Source organism: Gorilla gorilla, chromosome 17, assembly GCF_029281585.2.
Source record: "Gorilla gorilla gorilla isolate KB3781 chromosome 17, NHGRI_mGorGor1-v2.1_pri, whole genome shotgun sequence".
Classification (NCBI taxonomy): Eukaryota; Metazoa; Chordata; class Mammalia; order Primates; family Hominidae; genus Gorilla; species Gorilla gorilla.
The window spans coordinates 23551824-23575176 of record NC_073241.2 but is presented as its reverse complement, the minus strand read 5'-3'; the positions used below and the strand labels follow the sequence as shown (position 1 = coordinate 23575176).

The following is a 23353-nucleotide window of genomic DNA, read 5'->3' as shown; positions in this document are numbered from 1 at the left end:
AGAGCTCTGGAGTGTGAGGGACAAGTCCATGTTCCATTAGCTCTGTTCTTTTCTGCCCAGGGCTTCACTGCTCCTTGTCAGCTGCTATCTCCTCCATGTTGCAAACAGGATTTTCTCCTCCTTTCTGTCAATCTGGTGGGCTCTCAAACTCAGGAAATCTGAGTCCTTTAAGAAACTGCTTACTAGGAACTAACAGTGACAAATACACTAACATACGAAGCAGCAGCTCTCCTATGACCTGCTCCTTTTTATAACACTCCGTTAGAAAAGGAAGCAATGTTACCTACAAAGGCTACGAGGAGAAGAATTGGAAATCCTGTTAAAAACCACTCTCTATGGCCACGCAGGCTTCCCAGAATAAACTCCACAAATGTCCGGCCGTCTGTCTCCTTGTTGTATGTTTCCACTGTATGCATGGATTTGTTAGTGGATGTGTTTGAGAGAAGTGTGTATGGATGGATGCATGGATGGATGGATGGATATATTTGTTTATGTGCCTGCGTGTGTGAATACTTCTATGCTCAGTTATAATTCGATAAATAAAGACATACATATGCATAACTCACCTTTCATTTATACGTGCCTCTGGGTTCACTCCTGATAATTCATTTGTGGGTGGACTAGAGGATGACAAAAGAATACAGTCAGACAGGAGACACAATTCAAAATTTACTTTTCTGGTAAAACTAACTTTCATTACTCTGCACATAAACCAGTTAAGTTCTGACTATTCATGTGTATAGCACTATTTGGTTCTAAAATGTCATTTTTTTTATTAAAAAGGAGGATTTATATGATGGCAACCAACATCTTAGGCTGGGGAAAATAGTAATGCTTTCAGATTTAAATAAACCTCTTTATTATGACCTCAGTACCAATGCGTGACAGCCTTTGTGGTGGCAGTTATTTCAAACTAAACTTTTGAGTGGAGGTAGTCAGCCCTCTTATTCCACTAAATGTGCTGCCTCGAAAGCCCTCCATTACTTCTTCACTTGATTGTCTCTCTTGGTCCACAAGTACGGTAAAGTAACTGCAGGTCTGAGTCAAGGACACAATCCAATATGATGGTATTTGGGGTTTTGAGTACCACCCTGTATTGTGGCAGAGTTCTGCAGGGTCGAAAACATTTCTAGGGTTGTTAGCTTTTTTCTCTTCTCCTGAGGTCTTCACTACTCTCCGTCCCTGCTGTGCTTTCCTGTTTCCAAAGAGGATTCTCTGCTGTCCTCAGCCATTATAGTAAGGTCTCACATACAGGCAGTCTGAAAATTATTTTTTATTTTTACTCAAGAGTATCAAACAGACTAGTAAGAAAAATCATTCTTCTTTTTATGTGGCCATCTTTTATCTAAATTCATTCAAGACATAAAGTCACCTTCATATCCTATAGTGAGATCACGCAGACACATGTGTCAAAAGTTTTTTGTTTTTCCATTAATGCCCTTGAATGGGAACTTCCCTAATCTCAACCTTTATATTTCTCTGCAGTACCTGTGGGTGCATGCTTTGATTTAATATGAATGCATATAGGTATATATAAATGGTATATAATCGTTTCCTCCCTTGTTCATACATCCTTATATCTATATTGATTTATTTCTTTTTCTTTTTCTTTTTTTTCTTTTTTTGAGGGGGAGTCTCCCTCTGTTGCCCAGGCTGGAGTGCAGTGGCAGGATCTTGGCTCACTGCAAGCTCCGCCTCCCGGGTTCATGCCATTCTCCTGCCTCAGCCTCCTGAGTAGCTGGGACTACAGGCACCCGCCACCACACCCAGCTAATTTTTTGTATTTTTAGTAGAGATGGGGTTTCACTGTGTTAGCCAGGATGGTCTCGATCTCCTGACCCCGTGATCCACCCACCTCGGCCTCCCAAAGTGCTGGGATTACAGGCGTGAGCCACCACGCCCAGCCTCTATATTATTTCTGTCTCACAGTTCACTGACAGCTCCACTCCAGGGTACTGATTTGAGTTTAGACTTGGCAGTGCTACAGAATTTAAATATATATATATGTATCGTCCAACACCAATATGACATCCTGGACTTCACTTTCTGGTTTGAATTACTCACAAGCGATGTTTAGTTCTTTACAATTGAATACAGCACAAACTAAGAATTTGGTGGTTTACTTTATTTCAAATTCAGCTGCAGTTTCTATATACAAATCCCCTTGACCCCACCTCATTTCCTGACACTAAAATCCCTTCATGAGTCCCTTGTTTTTGCCATTATAGGTGTCTTCTCTGCTCTCACACAGGGTCAAGAAACTGCCCCATACAATGTGATGATGGGTGTGGGCTTGCAGTGTTAGCCTCACATGGTGGTAGAGCTCTGGGTGTGAGGAACCCTGCCAGGGCCATTAGCTCTGTATTTTTTCCCTAAGGGCTCCACTGCTCCCTGTCCACTGTTACTCGCTTGTTGCTCTGCATAGGATTTTCTTCCCTTGGTCCACTCTAGTATGTCTCATACACAGAAAATCTGACTTTCCTAAGTATGTGCCTGCTACTAAGGGTGACAAGACAATAACAAGAAGTTTCCCTTTTTTGCCCTGTTCCTTTTTTATCCAATTTAATCAAAAAGTTGGATAAGGGGCCTGCAGGGCTTATAGTGAGGAGGTTTATAAACAGTGTAAAAGACATTCTGTATGGCCATAGATGATCCTGAGTGTAAGCACATAATCTTCATCTTTCTCTCTGTCGATTCTCTCTCTCTTTTCTCTTTCTCTCCCTTTCTCTCTCTCCCTGTGTGTCTAGATAGACAGAAGTATGTATATCTGCATATATATTTCTTTAAATATTTGTGTATATATATTTTATAATTCACATTTCATTGGTGGTTCTATCATAGGTCATTGATGTCAATTCTGCATGCAGGCTAAAGGAATATAAAAGTAGATAGTTGGACACACATGTAATTCTAAACTTACTTTTTGAATCAAACAGCTACAGTTACTCTACGATGTACTATCTGGTTGACATTTAAATATTCATGTGTATATCACTAATTCGAACTAGGTGTATCCTTTTTTTTAGGTGGAGTCTCACTCTCACTGAGGCTGGAGTGCAGTTGTACCATCTTGGCTCACTGCAACCTCCGTCTCCCAGGTTCAAGCAATTCTCCTTCCTCAGCCTCCTGAGTAGATGGGATTACAGGCATGCACCACCACACCTGGCTAATTTTTGTATTTTTAGTAGAGACAGGGTTTTGCCATGTTGGTCAGGCTTGTCTCAAATTCCTGGCCTCCAGTGATCTAGCTGTCTTGGCCTCCCAAAGTGCTGGGATTACAGATATGAGCCACCATGCCTGGCCAGTGGCATTTATTTCTAATGTAACTGCAGTCTGTAAGGTAACATGCCTCTTACCCCATCTAAATTCTTGATTCCTAAGTCCTTCTGTCACTTCTTTACTTTCACCCATCATGGCTGTCTTTCCTGCCCAGAAGATATGACCATGTAGCTGTAGGCCTGAGTCAGGAACTCCCTACAAAATGATTGTGGGTTTGGGTTTGGAGCACCAGCCTCACATGGTGGTAGAACTCTAGAAGGTGAGGAACCTATTACGGTTTCATGAACTCTGTTCTTTTTGCTGAGTGCTTCACTCCTCCCTGTCACCTGTTACCTCCCCATTGCTCCATATAGGATTCTCTCTCCCTTTGGCCCACTCTAGTAGTAGGAGAGTCTCATAAATGGAAAACCTCAGAGGTTCCTAAGGGATTGGATACTACTAACTTAGAGTGACAAATATACTAAGAGGAAGAAGCATCCCTTTCATGACTTCATCCTCTTTTATCCAATTTGGTCTGAAAAAAAAAATAGAAGGTTATCTATAGATCCTACAGTGAGAAGATTTAGACATAGTGTCAAAGATACTCTGTATTTCCAAGGATATGCCTGACAGTGAATTTTACAAATATCAACTTCTCTTTCTCTTTCATTGTTTTATGTTTCTGTGTGTGTATGTGTATGCATGCGTGTATGTTATGTGTATATATGTATATATACACTTACTTGTATATAAATCTTTGTTTCTCATTCACATTTCATGGGTGGCTCTATCATAGGTTACTACCATCGACTCAATTGGCTGTGGGCTGGGGAATTATAAAAGCATATTACTCAGATACAAACACAATTTGGACTTACACTTTTGGTCAAATAGCTGCAGTTACTCTAGACAAGAGTCTACCTGCCAAGGAATGCCAAAGATTGCCAGCAACCAGAAAAAGCTAGCAAAGAGGTATCAAACAGATTCTTCCTTATAGCCTTCATAAAAAGCCAACCCTACTGACAACCTCAATTTCAGATTTCTAGTCCCTAGGACTATGAGATCATTAATTTTTGTTTAAGCCACTTGGTTTGTGATACTTTGTTAAAGCAGCCCTAGAAACTAATATACCCTAACCTGGTAGAATCTCATACACAGGCAATCCAACAGTTTTCTAAAAGTTTTAGCTACTAGTCAATTCAGCTAGGAAGAAGAAGTAGACTTCTTGTGATCTACTTATCTTGTATCCAACTAGACCCAAAAAAGAAAAGGATGTTACATACAGAAGCTGAAACTACCAGTACTTTAGAAACAGTGTCCAAGAAACTCTATAGTTAACATTTGTGTGTATCTTTATGAACGTACACACGCATAACACCTTTCACTGATGGCTCCATTATAGGCTAGTGATATCGTTTCACTTTCACTGAGGACTCCATCATGGGTTAGTGATATCACTTCATTTGGGTCAGGGCTAAAGAATTAAACTAAATTGTACATAATCAAATACCATGTGAATTTGTAGGCTTAATTTTTATTCAAATTAGCTACAATAACCCTACAACTAATAAACTAGCTGTTCTAAAAACACAAAACAAAACAAAACACATGCAATTTAGCCATTTGGAAACAATAGTGACCATCCCTGCCTGTCTCCATAGACAACAACAGCAACTACCCAGGAGTAGTTACAGTAAAATTAGGAGAGCATTAGGCTGGCTGATGAAAACAGGGAAGGGCTGAAGAGCCATCCTTGGGCCTTCACTCCTCCACCTGCCTCCATCTCCAAAGCCCAGGTTACAAACCAGAGAGATTGTCTCCTCCAATGCTGCTTTGTTCAGGAGCTTCAAGGTGATATAGTTGTTTAATTAAACAAAATTTTCCCTGTGGTTGCCTCTGTACTTGAGTCCTTATGCAACAAACTGCAAGCTAACCTAGTGTGTAAACTAACAGCATAATTATGAATAGAATATACACTTGTAACAGATAGCTGTGTCTCAGTCAATTGCAGCAGCTGAGCTTCAGTCAATTGCGGGTGGCTGACTGATTCAAATAAGACAAAACATCCAGCTGTAACCAGTTGTAAACAACAAAGCTGTTTCTGGACCTCACTTCCATTTTCTGTCCATAATGCTGTCTGGCCACGTTGCCAGCTTGCAGTTCTCAGAACTTGTTCTCGTTCTAAAAGCTTCCCAACTCAAGAATCATTCTTGCACTATTAAACTCTTAAATTTACCTTGTCTAAAGTTTTTCCTTTTCACAACCCAGAGGAGTTGCCTGGTCAGTGTTTCATGCTTCCTGAGACTCTCTACCCTGGGGCACATCACTTCTCTTCATTTTAAACTTACTGACAATGACACAGCTTACGTCCTAGATTTCAGTGAGACTGACTATATAATTCCTGCCCAAACCAGGACACTTTTGAAAGGAAAAAGTGGGTGCTATTAATAATTATGTTGCAAGAACAGCAGCAGACTGAGATTGTCTTTCAGTCCTTCCCCAATACAAATGACCAGAGTAGCCAACAGCCACAAAAAATCTGAGTTCACAAACCAACATGATTAGATATCTGAGGAATACAACTACTGAAAAAGAAATACAACAAGCTGAACAACAGCATACCGACTGTAGCAAAACTACTGGAACACACTGACCAAGATTTTAAAGTAAGCATGACAAATATTCTTAAGGATAAGAGGACACAAAGGAAGATGTTGAAACATGAAATGAGAATCGGAGTCGTAAGAAAAAATAAAAGAGAAAGCCTTAACTGTAAAAGTATGACTGTCAAAAAAATATAACTTGTTGAGGGATAAATAGTAGTTTGGATACATGTGAAAAGCTAATTAATTTAGAGTTAGAAGATTAGATTGAGAAACTTACCCAGAAAATAGTAGAAAAGAATAAAGAGAACATACTAAAGAAGAACGTTATGGAGGATAAAAACAGCTATCTAACATCTAGAATATGAAAATCTAAGAAGAAATGAAAACTAAAAATGCAAAATAAAATGTGAAAATTTATGATGATAAATTTCCCAAAATTCAAGAAAGAAGAAACATATCAGCTTTAAGTATCTAATGGAGACAAAGAGAAAATTCTATCACCTTCTAGAAACAGCAAAAGACCTATGAGGGCACAAGGACAGACCAACATCATAGCTCTCTGTACCATAAAGAAAGCTTCCACAGGATAAAGTCCACAGGATCAATATCATATTGCTGTTCTCTGAATATATTGTAATATGATTCGCTTTTTTAAAAAAACCCACATTTGAAACTAAATTACACATTACTGAATGCCTCTTATGTTAAAAGGGAAATCATGAAATATTTTAAATACTAAGAACTGATTGATAATAACATGACAAAGTTTGTAGGATACAATGAAGCAATATTTAGAAGAAAATTTACCAATATATAAGCATTAATAAGAAGTCAAGATGGTTAAAAGCAAAGAGTACACATTTAAGTAGAGAGGTTGGAAAAGGAGCACAAGGCAAAGTCTATGGAGTAATAAGGAAGCAAAACATAAGGAGGTAAGCATAAGTCACTGAACTGGAGAAGAAAAAACCGTGGAGAAGATTAACAAAACAAAAGTGTGTCTCTTTGAAAAGATTACTACAATAGACCTGTGGCAATAATAATCAAGAACAAACAGAGTGAATATCCAAATAAAATGTACAAGAAGGGAGCATAACTAGAACACAACTAAATTTTTTTAAAATAAGATTATTCAATTATATGCTAATAAATGTGAAAACTTAGATGGAATGGAAAAATTCCTAGACGAATATAAAACACTAACATTAGTGCAAGAAAATATATTTATATAGAAATAGAATACTCAAGTAACAAAGAAATCAACCTAGTATTTAAAGCCCTTCCCTCTCCCAAACACCACAGGGCCCACATAGGTATTTTTCAAAATTTTTTAGAATATTGACATACTTACTACAAAATCTATGTCAACATATAAAGGCTCCATTAATAACTTAACTAATCATGCTAATAAAAAAAGGTGTAGGGATGCCATAAGTATCAATGGAGCAAAATATTGAGCTCAGAGATAAACCTATGTAGATATATGTCACTGACGATGATTACATAAACAAGGAAAAAGGATGAATTGTTTCATAGATGGTATTTGGAAAATCAGCCTACCATTGGGAGAAAAATGAAACCAAATCCCTACCTAACACCATATTGAAGGGCAGACTCTAAGTAGATTAAAGCATTAAATGTGTAAATTAAAACTATGAGGATTAGAAATTACCTTTGTAGACTGAAAGTGGGAAAATTTCAAACTTCAAAAGTAAAATAATAAGGCAAAAAGTTCTGTCATGAAGAGAATGAAGAACAACAATGCCAAAGCTAACAGGCAGATGACGGATTAGAGAACATAACTTCAATGTCTCAAACTGACATGAAGGATGATTTGAATACATAAAGCGATAGTCCAAACTTTTGAATGGGATTCCATACATCTGAGTCTGTTTAATAAGGGATACCTGAGGCTGGGTAATTTATAAAGAAAAGAGGTTTATTTGGCTCACAGTTGTGTGCTGCACAAGAAGCCTGATGCCAACATCTGCTTCTGAGGCTGCTCCCATTTATGGTGGAAGATGAAGGGGAACTGACACGTGCAGAGATCAAATGGCAAGATGGGAATCAAGGTGCGGGAAGCCGCTGGTCTCTTTTTAAACCACCAGCTCTTGCAAGAACTAATAGAGTGAGTACTCACTCACCCTCACTCCAAGGGAGGGAATTAATCTATTCATCTTCCAAACACCTTCCATTAGGCCCCACCTCCGACATTGGGGATCAAATTTCAACATGCAGTTTGGGGGTACAAACCTCCAAACAATAGCACCATGTTTTTAATGTTACTAAAAAGAGTGAATCATTGCTATATTGTTTACAAATGTAACATAATCACTTTGAAAATTAAACATAATTTTAAAAGAAATTTGATTAACTTATTCTAAAATATAAAATATTCAAAAACAGCACACGTAAATTAACAAGACAAAGATACGAACACTAGTGGAAAAACGGGCTAAGTTCATGAATGGACCATTACAGAAGAAATCCCAAATGCTATAAGAACATAAAATGATGCTCAAATTCATAAGTTATCACATAAATTCAAAGTAAAACATAATGCAATATGTTATGACCTATTAGATTGATTATATAAATTAGAAAGTTTGATAATGTCAAGTGTTGTTGTGAATGTGTATGTGTAGGAACCATCATGCACTGTTCATGAGATGCAGACTGGTATAACCATTGTGAGAGCAATAGGCAGTATTCAGTAAAATTCAAAATATGCAATCCCATGGCCCATCAAGTCCTGTTTCATATTCCTACAGAAATACTCAAACAGGTCTATAGGGGTCTGGCATAAGGATAATCATTTAGCGGCACTCTTTGTGAAGGCAAATGGTAGGAAGCAATATATGTGTTCCTCACTAGGGGATGCATGCATGCTGTGCAATTTTTCATACCAGTTAAAAGCAACAACAAAAGGTATGCACAAGAAGAATAATCTTATGTTACTAAGCAGAAAACTAACAAAATGAGATACAACTTAATACCATTTAAGTAAATTTAAAAACATATAGGCAAAACAATAATACGTAGTTTACAGAACACATATAAATGTATATACTGTGTATTAAACATTAAAATTGTTGCATATGTGCATATATCTGTATATGTCAATATGTATAACTGTACTCTCATCTATATATTAAAAAGGCCTACAAGTAGCAATGAGCCAATGGCAATCAGCATACCAAATGCAAAATATTGATTGGTTTCTAAAGGGCATGAGGTTCTTTGGGTAAATGGCTGATTCCAGGGCTGGGGAAATGCTCAAAAAGTGATGGGAACATGTCAAGTCAAAAGGACACAGGGGCTAGCTTTTAGGGAGTCCCACTGGCCAAATATGGGACCATTTAAAGATCAAAATAAATAATGACAGAAAGGATTGTAATTCATTGAAATAATGTAAGAATTTATAAGTTCATAGTAATAGTGAACAAATAGGGGTAGGAATAGCTCTCCTTATAATAGAATGATACTTATTAAACACAGAAAAACTACTTTTTTAAAAAAGAAATCACCATTTTGTAATGATCACAGTTACAACTGATTCACATAAAAATCAATGAATGCTAAAACTAGGGCATGAAAGTTTTATGTGGAACAGGATACTGAACATTGAAGATAGTTTTAACATAGACTAAAGTATCTCCCCCCAACGTGGATATTAATTATAAACTGAATAATATTTACTTGTCAGAGAATAAATCTGGCAATACCTCTCAACCACAATAGAGATATGAACCATAAAACAGTGTAATATTCAATAGAGGAGTTACTTAATCTGAAAGTGGTATTCAAATCCCTCATCTATCCTTTAAAAGGCCATGAAATTATTTCCTGTCATCTCATATAAAAGATGTTGTAATATTCTAAGAGCTTGCATTTAGGTTGTCTCTGAAAAGAGTCTGATGAATAACTTGACAATAAGAAAGTGAATGCTGAGATTTTAGAGTGAACAGACATTTTAATCTCACAGTCTACTTTGTGTTAACTCACCCCTCTCACATTTCAAAAATATCTAAAAGTAGCTGTTAGACATTCTATTAAGTCCTCCTGGTGAAAATGGAAATGTTTGGATATTCGATCTTTGCATCATCTTCCTATATCCCACTTTTAAACATTTTTGGCATTGAAACTTATTCTTCAAATGAACTTTTAGATATCACACATGCTTAGTAAACTTCAAATCTGCAAGTGGTGAATAGATAATCTGCACAGGAAACACTTTGTTTTTTTTGAGACAGAGTTTTGCTCTGTCATCGAGGCTGCAGTTCAGCGGTGCTGTCTCAGCTCACTGCAACCTCTGCTTCCCGGATTCAAGTGATCCTTCTGCCTCAGCCTCCTGAGTAGCTGGGACTACAGGCATGCACCACCATGCCCAGCTAATTTTTGTATTTTTAGTAGAGACGCGGTTCTACCATATTGGCCAGGCTGGTCTTGAACTCCTGACCTCGTGGTCCACCTGCCTCAGCCTCCCAAAGTGCTGGGATTACAGGCTTGAGCCACCATGCCCGGCCAGAAAACACTTTTGACAAACACACCAGCATTTCCTTTTGTAGAATCCTTGGGCCATATTAAGGGTAATGTTAAGCTGCCATCTCATAAAGTGTACAGAATAAAACACTAATTTGGGGAGACGTTAAAAGGGAATAGTAACAACAGCAGCAGTGCTTGTTTTATTTAAATGTGGAAAATTAATTCAAAATATAAAAAAATATTTTGGTGACAATATTGGTAATCTTACGATAAGAAATAACTTTCTGAGTATAACAAACAGCATCGGTTATAAAAGTACCAATTATATTTGAACACATGAAGCTTATTATAAAGCTCTATGTAAGGTTGCTGCATTTTACTTCAAACATCAAATGCAAAAATCTATTAGAGATTTGCCACATGGAGCGGTGATATGACCAATTTATTTGAACAACAAAATTCCTTGAATCTAAAAGATATGATAAATATGACTTAGCTTACTTAAGACCCAACTTTTTAGAAAGAATTTTAGAATCAGTGTCCAGAAAACTATTTTCCCATGAATAATTCTGAGACTGAATTTCACAAACCTGAATTCCTCCCATCTCCAATATATATTATGACATCACCTTTCATTGTTGACTCCAGCACAGATTTCTGATGTCAATTCATTGGAGTCAGTTCAAAGGATTGAAAGGTAAATAGTAAGAAACAACATAAATGCATACACGACTTTTTTTTTTTTGGTTCAAATTGGCTATGATTGCGCTACAAATTACAATGTGTTGTCCCTAAAAATTCTCATGTAAATCTGTTATTTGGCACCTGGTACTTGATTTTTCTCTAGAAACAAGTCTCTATGTGTTGGTAATAAAAATTGTTTAGGACTCTCAAAAAAGTTTAATGAATCAAGATTTAAATACAATTCTTTATTACTGAACCTGATCATCATGTGTGGCAGCAAATTTAACTTAAATTTCCTTCAAATTTATGTCCCATTTGTAGTCACACATTATTCTTGCCCATTTTGATTTCCTAATTATCAAGTTCCTCCACCACCTTCATGCTCTTCATGAGTCACAGATATCTTTGCTTCTCCTCAAATAGGATCAACTGACTAAACCTGAGGCAGGGGCTCCATCCAATGTGATGATGGCTTTGAGTTTGGGGCACCAGCTCTGAAGGGTGAGGGACAGATACAGGGTCTCTTAGCTCCTTTCCTTATGCTGAGGGCTCCTCTGCTGCCTGTCCAACGCTACCACCTTCTTTCTCCAAGTAGGATTCTCTACTCTCTTGCATCACTCTTGAGAGAGTCTCATACACAGGCATTCTGATAGTTTCCTAAGGTTTTGTTTGCTAATTACTTAGAGTCACAAACAATCTTTGAGTACCAAGCATCCCTCTTCTGACCTGATCTTATTTTTTCCACTCTGGTTCAAAAACAATGTTACCAAAGATGCTTAAAGTCTCTGATAGAAAGCTGTTATTGCCATTGATGCTCCCAGTGTTTTTCACCACTTAGATCAGTCAACTCACCCATTGTGGTCATAGTTGTCAGAGCATACAGTAGAATCTGGTAGTGAATCCATAACTCTACCAAAGAGTAAAAAGCACATACAAAAAATAAAGTCAGATATTTTGGAAGGCAATGAGGATGTTAATGTCAACAGTATTTCAGGACACAAAAAATGAAATCGGAGGAATTTTGACAAGAACTAAAGAAACAATTTCAGGATACAGCACTAGTACTTCTGAGACTGTGTGTGTGTGTGTGAGAGAGAGAGAGAGGACACAGAAAAAAGAAAGAAAACGTAAGAATAATGAATGTTTCTATATCAATGGCTAGTTCCCGGTCATCCTTGGTAGGAAATAAACAAGTAGATAAGTCAAGCATAGCCTTAATTATGTTTAAAACATTTTGTGAACTTAAAGTGGACTATGTGTTTACAATGATTTTGTTTTCTTTTTGTCTGGATTCATTTTCTTAAAGTTATATGGCTATGTTTTACAATATCAAGACTTCCTAGCACCGAAACCCCTGGCTTGGCTAATTTAATCTCTCTGCTACTTCATTTCCTCATCTGTAAGTTAAGACACATGCAAAATACACTCCACATCTGTCAACTTCATAAAACCATGCTGAATATTCAGCATTTTGCCAATATTGGTTTTTAGACAACCTGCTCTCTACACCATATATTATGCCATAAAAATCAGTATGTGGCAATATAAACTGATACACATTTTTAGTTTCAAATACACAAACATTCTCATCAAGGTAATACACTCCCAAGACTCAAGAATTAATGCTCTTTGCCACAATTTTCTAACTTTTCAAACATTTAAATAAGTTTAAGAAACTGATCACATACATTTTTTTGCTGCTGATAACAACTGGGATTCTCTAAGAGTGTGCTGAGGTTTCTTAACCTATTTGACCACAGAACCTCTTTCTCACAGTGGAAATGTGTGAGAAACACATTTTGGAAACAATATATTAAATGGTATCTTTTTATGTCTTTAAGAAAAGTTCCCCTACACAAACTAATTTTGGACTCTGATCAATAGCTCCAGCCTTTAAGCACAGATAGACACTAATATTGTGCTAGTCTTTCAGCCTGTGAGGAAAGGAGTGCCAGAGTTCAAATTATCGCATCTCATTAGCCTGGTCTGAGGGCCATGAGGTGAACCTTTCAAGTTCTAAGTGGGTGTTCTCATGTCCTTGAATGGCTCCTGGAAATTCATCCAGGTCTCAGGAAAAACAATACCTTTTACAAAAAGAAAGGCATCTATAGGCATCCGCTACTTTTCAGCAGGATGAATAATTGGATTGTCTATGCAGAATACACTAATAAATCATAACAGGGGAAAATGTTCAAAACACCAAAAAGGTAAGAATTTGAGTTTCTGACATAAGCAGCCTTATTAAATGATTACTGGATTTTTCAGACATCCTCTACTGAGCAAGAGAACTGGAAGACACTCAAATTACTCCAGATTCAGGTGACAAGCCAGGATTGCTAAGCAAGTTCCTTGGGAAACTAATCTCCAAAAAGGGCATGAGACATCCATAGATGTTACCTGAATTCCTTTCAGGGAGAGTACTGCATGAAGTCTGAAATAATACTTTGATAAGCTGCTTTGGGGCACAGAATGACTTCCCTCATGGGACATGAATAAGTAACTAGCTAAATTGCCCTCTAAGGAAGGTGAGAATTGCAAACTGTCCTAAACTGAAGTGGTCATGCAGAATTCTTAAATGCTTTTTGGTAGATAGGAGCAACCACAGAAGTTTGAGTTAGCTGAAGGTTAGCTACACCTTTATAATCATGCTACCAGGTTATAATGAAAAGTAAGTCTCCGACCAAATCTGCCACACATACAGATATTCATTTAACAAAACATTCAGTAGCAAGCAGACACAGTACACAAGCTTCTGTAAGCTTTCCGCACTTTAGGTGCTCCAAGCATGAAAGCTTCATTCTCAACAGATTCCTAATGTTTCAGAGGCCAAAATCTTCCTAAACCTTCCTGGAGATAGGACCATATGAGGATCAAGCCTTGGGTATCGTCTCTAAATATACACTACAGGCCACCCTCATACACCTTTATCCTGTTTATGCAAGGATGGGCTGTCTCCAAAACACGTTAGTTGATTAACAGATCTTAAAATGTCATATAATTGTAACATCCATCATGCTGCTTTGTAAGCCATGAATTTCACTAATAAAAACCCATTTGTGACCTTTACTGTAATTATTAACAGTGTTTCAGGTGTTAATTGAGATGGGACCACTGAAGCCCTTTTGGTGGCCATCTCTGTGGAGTGGCTTCCTGAGCTGAACACTAGCTCACCATCCTTGAACAGAGCATCCAACATTAGGGCAACCAGCTGCCCCTGTAGGAAAGATTAAAGTGACCAGTATATGCATATTATCACACTGCCTAAAATGTCATAGAATGAGGCTTGGTTTGTTTTTTAAATTTTTTCTATTTCTATTATTTTTCTATCGAATTATTTTTCTATTTTTATTTGCTGGGTCACAGACAACAGCAAATTCCATACCTTTGGAGTTATACCAGCTCATCTGCCGTAGGAGTAGAAATATCAAAGCTCTCAGTCTACCACCTTGTGCTCCAGAGATGTGGCCCAAGCACATCTTTGGACGTGAACCGGGGCAACCCAAGGCAGAGCTGGATTTCTGGGAGCTTCTCCCTGTAAGCCCTGGACATGCTTACCTATAGACCAGACTGCTTCCAGAGCCACTGCCGGTCAGAAGAGCCTGGGGTGTGTTCAGCTGCTAGAATAACACAAGTCTGAGGTCTTGTGTCGTCGGTCCAACATTCTCTAAGAGGGAGAAATTTAATCAAGATCCTGTTAGCAGTTTTCTCTCTTGTTGCCTTTCAAGATTATGGCTTTTCCTTTTTTCATTTTTTAGTTCCCAAAACCAAGCTTGTTAAATCAAATCTTGACCCAATTCCTGGCAAGTAACAAGGTTATTGCTATTTGGCCTTACACCCACGGGTTGTCCCCCAGTACCGTGAGGGTAAGGGGACTCTGTAAGGTCCCTGGGAGGGGAAAGGAATGTCAATTAGTGGTCCCCCCCGCTGGGTATAAGCAAACTTTCCTGTCTATGGGCCGCAGAGACCACCATCTAGTCCCCCCGCCAAAACTTTACATGATTTTAATTCTCCTGATGAAGATGAGAGGACAACAGCCAACAGAGAGGGCAGAGGATGGGATGGGACTCCCTTGCTCAGAGACCTCACCTCTAGGTCTTTACCTCCTATTGAGAATAAGTCAGTTCTGTAATAAGAACTCTGTGTCCACAGCAACCCCAAACAGAATCCTAGCGCTCTTGTGATTCTTGTAGAGTGGGGAATAGAACGAGCTTGGCCCAAGACTGCAGACACTTAAAAACATACTGTTCTTTGAGAATGGCAATCATTAAAAAGTCAGGAAACAACAGGTGCTGGAGAGGATGTGGAGAAATAGGAACACTTTTACACTGTTGGTGGGACTGTAAACTAGTTCAACCACGGTGGAAGTCAGTGTGGCGATTCCTCAGAGATCTAGAACTAGAAATACCATTTGACCCAGCCATCCCATTACTGGGTATATACCCAAAGGACTATAAATCATGCTGCTATACAGACACATGCACACGTATGTTTACTGCGGCACTATTCACAATAGCAAAGACTTGGAACCAACCCAAATGTCCAACAATGATAGACTGGATTAAGAAAATGTGGCACATATACACCATGGAATACTATGCAGCCATAAAAAATGATGAGTTCATGTCCTTTGTAGGGACATGGATGAAATTGGAAATCATTCTCAGTAAACTATCGCAAGAACGAAAAACCAAACACTGCATATTCTCACTCATAGGTGGGAACTGAACAATGAGAACACATGGACCCAGGAAGGGGAACATCACACTCTGGGGACTGTTGTGGGGTGGGGGGAGGGGGGAGGGATAGCATTGGGAGATATACCTAATGCTAGATGAGGAGTTAGTGGGTGCAGCACACCAGCATGTCACATGTATACATATGTAACTAATCTGCACATTGTGCACATGTACCCTAAAACTTAAAGTATAATAAAAAAAAATACTGTTCTGCCATACATACAGATACTCATTAAAGATGAGGGAGAAGGGCATGGGGTGGGGGAGAATGTACCGAAACCAAAGACCACAGGATAATAACCTCAGAGCAGAGACTATCTCTCCAGTTATTTTTTCTTTTGTATGTAATGGAGAGGATTCTTATTATTTACTCTGATAAAGAAGTTTACATCAAGTGTTCAGCTTCCTTTGTGGGTTACAGAGAATAACCAGAGGGCTCAGTTATGCTCTCTGAATAACTATGTTTGCTTAGTGTTTTCTAGACAATATTAAATTTCACTAAAATAGACAAGGTTGATAGGACTTGGGGGGATAACTCATTGACTCAAGCTATCATTTTATAGGATTGTGAGAAAACAAATAGATGTACATTTAAAATACACTCATATTCTCGCTAGAAGAGAGGATTTTGAATATTCTTACATCAAAGACATGGTAAATGTTTAAGGCAATGGATATGCTAATTACCATGATTTGATCATTATGCAATGTAAAATGTACTGAAACATCACATTGTACCTCATAAATATGTACAATTTATTATGTGTGAATTAAAATTTTGAGTATAAGAAAAAATAAACTTCAATTATAAGAAAACAACCCAACTTTTAAAAAATGGGCAAAATATGTGAACAGATACTTCACTAATAGAGATTTGCAACTGGCAAATAAGCAAATGAAAAACTGGTCATCATCACTAGCTATTAGAGAAATGCAGATTAAAACTACAATAAGAAGCAATGCTGCCAGTCCAGACGCATTGTTTTGACCATTTCGAACTTGCCCCGGCCCTTCCCGGGGTATCGCTGGGGACCCTACGCCGACGGCCCCCCTCCGCCCGCGCCCCAAGGGCCGACTGGGCAAATTGGGAGACCCGCCCCGCGGGGCGACCCAACTTTTCGGAACAGACCCCCACCGCCCACCACCGCAGACCCCCGGACCCCCGCTCCCAGCGGAGATTCAGGGAACCCCGCACACCAAGCCTTTCTAAATCGTGCAGTGTGAGTGTGACGGCCAAGAGCGGATGCAGCCCGGGATCGCCCGCACCTTCCCGTGGGCGGAAGCGCAGGAGCCGGCTGGGGAGGCCGCGCCCTAGAGGAGCGGCTAGAAAGCTGACACGGGGAACTGAGGTCAGCCTGGGGAGGGGACAAGACAACGAGAGCCGGGCGCCTCAGGGGCGGCGCGGGAGCCTCCGCAGGACCGGGCGGGCGCCCCGGCTGGCGCGGGCGGGGGGCGCGCCCCCTTTACCTGCGGCTCCGGCTCCTCGGCCATTTCCTCATGCGGCGGCGGCCAGGACTGAGCTGACACCACACAGGCGGGCCGGGTTTGAATGAGGAGGAGCGGGCGCGGAGAGGAGGTGGCGGGGAGGGCGGAGGGAGGGAGGTAGGCGTCGCGGAGTTTTTCTCGGCCTTTTGTGCGGACACCTCCCGGATTCCGCGCCCGCACCCGGCCCCCAAAAAGACACGGGGAGCAGCGGGCGAGGGGTGCAGCCATCCGCCGAGGCGCCTAGTGCCTTCGCGCCTCCAAGACCCCCGCCCTAACAATAAAGGAGCGTCCCTCACCCCTACCCCCGCCCGGAGGATTTAGGGCCTGGGCTCACCTCGGGCGCGGAGCTAAGTGTAGGCGCCAGGGGTCCCTAGAGCCGCCGGGGCGCAGCGAGTCCGGCGCTGGGTGACCCTTGGGTCAGAAAGTGTTGAGGTAGCAGCTGTTGCGCCCTCCCTTGGCCCCGCCGCTCGGAGACGCCCCGCCCCCTGCCTTGAACGGCCGCGCCGGCCCCGCCCCCTCCCTTGAACGGCCGCCCGGCCCCGCCCCGGCCCCGCCCCAGCGCCCACGTGACTAGCATAGGCGCGCCCCCGCTCCGCCCGCCGCCGCAGACTCCGCCTCCGGGACGCGAGCGAGCGGCGAGCGCGCGCACTACCAGTTCTTGCTCGGCGACTCCTGCGCACGCGCGCGCCGTGCCACCCTCCCCGCACCCCGTGTCCCGCACCCCTCCTCCCGCCATCCGGCTTAACCTGGCGGGCGCGCGCCGCGGCAGTAGCCGTGACAGGTACCCGGCGGGGGGGTTGGGGTTGGCCCGCAAGGGTGTGCGCAGGCACAGACCCGGGTCCTGTCCCCACCGCCCCCTCCTCTGCAAGGTGTGCCTGGGCGAGGGGAGGGGCCCGCGGCCCGAACCCCTGGGTCACCCCCGAATTACAAACAAAAACCTTAAAGCCATTGCTCGCGGGTTAGAAGGCAGCTGTGCGTGCTCAGGAAAAGAAGCCACGCACAAGAGACCGCACGCGGCGTGGATACAGTGACACGAAACATCCAAAATCTCTTTTGAAAGGGAAACCAGGCACAGTGGCTCATGCTTATAATCCCAGCACTTTCGGGGGCCAAGGCGCTCACCTAAACCCGAGAGTTCAAGACCAGCCTGGGCAATACGGCGAAACCCTGTCTCTAAGAAAAATATAAAAATTAGCTAGGCATAGGGCTGGGCACGGTGGCTCACGCCTGTAATCCCAGCACTTTGGAGGCCGAGGCGGGCGGATCACGAGGTCAGGAGTTCCAGACCATCCTGGCTAACACAGTGAAACCTTGTCTCTACTAAAAATACAAAAAAAAATTAGCCGGGCGTGGTGGTAGATGCCTGTAGTCCTAGCTACTTGGGAGGTTGAGGCAGGAGAATGGCATGAATCAGGGAGCGGAGGCTGCAGTGAGCCGAGATTACGCCACTGCACTCCAGCCTGGGGGACAGAGTGAGACTCCGTCTCAAAAAAAAAAAAAAAAAAATTAGCTGGGCATGGTGGCTGGCACCCATGGTCCCAGCTACTCAGGAGGCTGAGGTGGAAGGATCTCTTGATCCCGAGGAGGTCAAGGCTGCAGTGAGCCAAGATGGCATCACCGCACTCCAGCCTGGGCCACAGACCCTGTCTCAAAAAAACAAGAGAAAGTGGGGAAGAAAATGTAATACAAATTAATATACCAACAGCAATTAGTGAGTACTTTTTCCATGGAGCTGGGAGAGAGAATAAATGTTTGTAAAATTAAAATGTTCTACGCTAGAAATCAACTTTCCTTCTATGCTTTCTTTACTTCACCCCTTATAGCTACTTAGTAAATCTCACAAATCCTATCCTTCTAATCTCTCTGAAATGTATGTACCCTTTCCTTTCTATTCTCACCACCCATGTTTCTTTGTTTCCTTCTGGCCTGTGTAATAATCTCATAATCGCACCTCCTGTACCTGCCTTCTTTCTAGTCCAGAATACGTTTTCCTAAATTCCACCAATAACCATCCTGCTACTGCTTTGTGTGAAATTCTCCAAAAAAAATATTTTACTTTTCCAAAATAAGTCAGGCTCCCTCTCTTAGGATACAAAACCACACCATGGCCCCAGCCAATCTTTCAGCCTGATTCACTCAGTATATATTTATTGACCTCTCCTTTCTCCCAAGCACTTGGCTAGATAGTAATTAAAGAGTGCGGCACAAAACAAATTGGATTCCTCCCCTCATGGAGCTTGTATTTTAACAGGAAGCACAGACATTAAATAAATTAAAACACAAAAAAAAGACAAGCATATAATTACAGTATGTATCCTAGAGAAATATCACTCATGCAGAAAGCATACACAAGGATGCAGCACTGTTTCCAATAGCGAAAAGCTAGAAACAACCTACATGTTCTCCAAAAGAAAATTGCCACATAAACTATACCATATCCAAATTATCCAAATTTTAGAGTATAGACAGCAGGTTGGGCGCGGTGGATCACGAGATCAGGAGTTCAAGACCAGCCTGGCCAACATGGTGAAACCCCGTCCCCTCTAAAAATACAACAAAATCAGCTGGGCGCTGTGGCAGGCGCCTGTAATCCCAGCTACTGAGGAGACTGAGGCAGGAGAATCGCTTGAACCCTGGAGGCAGAGGTTGCAGTGAGCCAAGATCGTGCCACTGCACTCTAGCCTGGGTGACAGAGCAAGATTCCATCTCAGAAAAAAAAAAAAAAAAAATAGAATATAGACAACAGGCCAGGTGCAGTGGCTCATGCCTGTAATCTCAGTACTTTGGGAGGCAGAGGTGGTCTGATCACCTGAGGTCAGGCGTTTGAGACCAGCCTGGCCAACATGGCGAAACCCCGTCTCTACTAAAAATACAAAAATTAGCCGCGCGTAGTGGCGTGCACCTGTAATCCCAGCCACTTGGGAGGCTGAGGCAGGAGAATCACTTGAACCCAGCAGGCAGAGGTTGCAGTGAGCCGAGATCATGCCACTGGGCAACAGAGCGAGACTCCCTCTCAAAAAAAAATACACACTGTGAATAAAATGTTTACTAGTTCCATATCCTGCTTTTGGATAAACATTTGATACACCATTCTATACTTACTCCTCTCTTTGCTCTATTCTGAATGCCTGCACCCCTCCCCGCCACCCAATCCCCCAACGTATATGCCATATATATAAGCATCAACCTGTAACCACCCTAATCGGCCCCAAGGTCACTCAAAATGCCACCTCCTTCAGTTACTCTCTCCTTTGTTCAATGCCTCCTTTATAACACTGTCTGCATTATGCCCAGCCCTAGGTACGTTATTTCTCTTACCACCTGAATAGTGGGGAGGTTCTTCCAAGGGAAGACCAGTTTCCTCCATGCTGTGGAACGGTCAACACACAGTAGGTGCTCCAATATTTAGCTGTTCCAATATGTAGCTGTTCTGTGCTCCTTGGGTTTTTGTTTGTTTGTTTGTTTGTTTGTTTGAGACAATGTCTCACTCTGTCGCCCAGGCTGGAGTGCAGTGGCGTGATCTCAGCTCACTGCAACCTCTGGGGTTCAAGTGATTCTCCTGCCTGAGCCTCCTGAGTAGCTGGGATTACAGGCGTGCACCAGCACACCTGGCTGATATTTGAATTTTTAGTAGAGATGGGGTTTCACCATTTTGGTCTCCAACTCCTGACCTCAAGTGATCTGCCCGCCTCCCAAAGTGCTGAGATTGATTACAGGTGTGAGCCACTGCTCCTGGCCTCCCTGGATTCTTTTTTTTTTTTTTTTTGAGACAGTTTTTCACTCTTGTTGCCCAGGCTGGAGTGCAATGGCGCAATCTTGGCTCACTGCGACGTCTGCCTCCCCGGTTCAAGCGATTCTCCTGCCTCAGCCTCCCTAGTAGCTAGGATTACAGGCACCTGCCACCACACCCAGCTGAATTTTTGTATTTTTAGTAGAGATGGGGTTTCACTATGTTGGCCAGGCTGGGCTCGAACTCAGGTGATGCACCCGCCTCAGCCTCCCAAAGTGCTAGGACTACTGGCATGACACACCTCATCCGGCTCCTGGATTCTTTAATACACTCTTTTTTTTCCTCTTTCATGTGACATGTACCTAATAAGCACCCACTATGTACACCAGGCATTGTTCTATGTGCTGGAGATGCCGCAGGGAACCAAATAGATCAAAATGCCTATCCTCATGGAGTTAACATTTGATATTATAGTGTGTTAGATATTATAATAAGTACTATGGAGAGAAATACAAGGGGCAAAGGGGCTACAGAGTGGAGGGGTGGTGAGGGAAATGTTAAATAGATTGGCCCTGAAAGGCTTCATCATAGACACATCTAAATAAAGATCTGAAGGGGGTGACAGTGGCAGCCACAAGGAGTTCTAGGGGAAGAGCATTCCAGGTTCAGGGACAGGCAAGCGAAGTCCTTGAAGCAAAGTGCACCCAGTGTTTCAAAGAACAGCAAGGAGGCCAGCATGGCATTGTGGCTGGCGTGGAGACAAGCCAGGAAATTAGGATAGGGATGGTGCATCTCGATTGCACGGATCTTTCTGGCCATGGTAAAGATTTTGAATTTCATTCTGAATGGTCCTGAGAGCTCTGAATAATCCGAGCAAAATGGCCGGGCTCTGTTAGTAAGTGGTGTATTCAATGGGTTCACACAATCAAGAGCACTCCTAAAATAGTAACACAGGGTCTCTCTCCTTTGCTGAAATCACTCAGATATTTAAATGTATCTCTATTTCAGGTTACTGCTACAACCATAACAGTAATAATAATAATAGTAAGAAGAGGGCTGAGCGCAGTGGCTGGCTCATGCTTGTAATCCAAGCACCTTGGGAGGCCAAGGCCAGCAGATTGCTTGAGTCCAAGAGTTCGAGACCAGCCTGGACAACATGGCGAAACCCTGTCTCTACAAAATACAAAAATTATTACAAAATTAGCCAGGAGTGGTGGCAGGCACCTGTAATCCCAGCTACTCAAGAGTCTGAGGCAGGAGATCACTTGAACCCAGGAGGCGGAGGTTACAGTGAGCCAAGATCATGCCATTGCACTCCAGCCTGGGCAAAAAGAGTGAAACTGTCTTAAATAAAATAAAATGAAATGAAATGAAATGAAATGAAATGAAATAAAATAAAATAAAAATTTGGCGGGCTTGGTGGCACGCGCCTTTAATCCCAGCTACTCAGGAGGCTGAGATGGGAAGATAATTTGAGCCCAAGGGGTCGAGGCTGCAGTGAGCAGTGTTCGTGCCACTGCACTCCAGCCTGGCTGACAGTCTCAAAAAATAAAATAAATAAAATAAGAAGAACAGGGAGGAGAAGAGGAGGGATAAGAAGGGGAAAAACAGGCCAGGCTCGGTGGGAAGCCAGCACTTTGGGAGGCAGAGGCAGGAGGATCACATGAGGTCAGGAATTCCAGACTAGCCTGGCCAACATGGTGAAACCCTGTCTCTACTAAAAGTACAAAAATTAGCCGGGCATGGTGGTACGTGTCTGTAATCCCAGCTACTTGGGAGACTGAGGCAGGAGAATCGCTTGAACCCCGGAGGCAGAAGTTGCAGTAAGCAGAGATGGAGCCACTGCACTCCAGCCTGGGCAACAGAGACTCTGCCTCAAAATAATAATAATAATAAAAGGGGAAAAACAAAATGATTTACTGCACCCCCACTATGTACCACTCTCAGATCCAAAGCTGATTTATATTATGGTGTTACTTAGTTCTCCTGATAACCTTCATGCTTAAATCCATTTGCAGATGAGGAAACTGGGGCCTGATGTTAACTTTCTGACTTAATTCTCTTACTTGAAGATCTACAACTAGAAGAAAGTGGGATTCTAGCCCAGATCCAATGCCAAAAGCCATGCTGACTCATACCATTCTTTTCTGTCTTAAGTGGTTGACCTTGGCCTTAGGAAAACAGAATAATAACAATCACTGATTGGGAATTGACTCTGGGGCAAGCACGCCATCCTCCATTTTGAGATCCCCCGGCAGAGTTGGAATCCAAGTCTCCCAGAATACAAAGTGGCACCTAGGAGCGGTGACCCCCACAGCAGGTCAGGGCTGAGCTCTTGAAAATGGCTCTCTGGGTTCAAATCAAAACTCGAT

The 23353-nt window shown here is 41.9% G+C and overlaps 1 protein-coding gene across 1 annotated transcript in view; it reads right to left on the bottom strand.

Annotated features, from left to right (window-relative positions):
- Positions 1–564: 564 nt before the first annotated feature.
- Positions 565–23353, bottom strand: part of LOC129528445 (histone-lysine N-methyltransferase 2C-like) — a 60262-nt gene continuing 37473 nt past the window's right edge. Inside the window, 3 exon segments of the mRNA XM_063699364.1 lie at positions 565–620; positions 11883–11939; positions 14586–14694. Of these exon segments, the coding sequence (XP_063555434.1) occupies positions 14648–14694 (47 nt within the window). The 3' untranslated portion in view covers positions 565–620; positions 11883–11939; positions 14586–14647.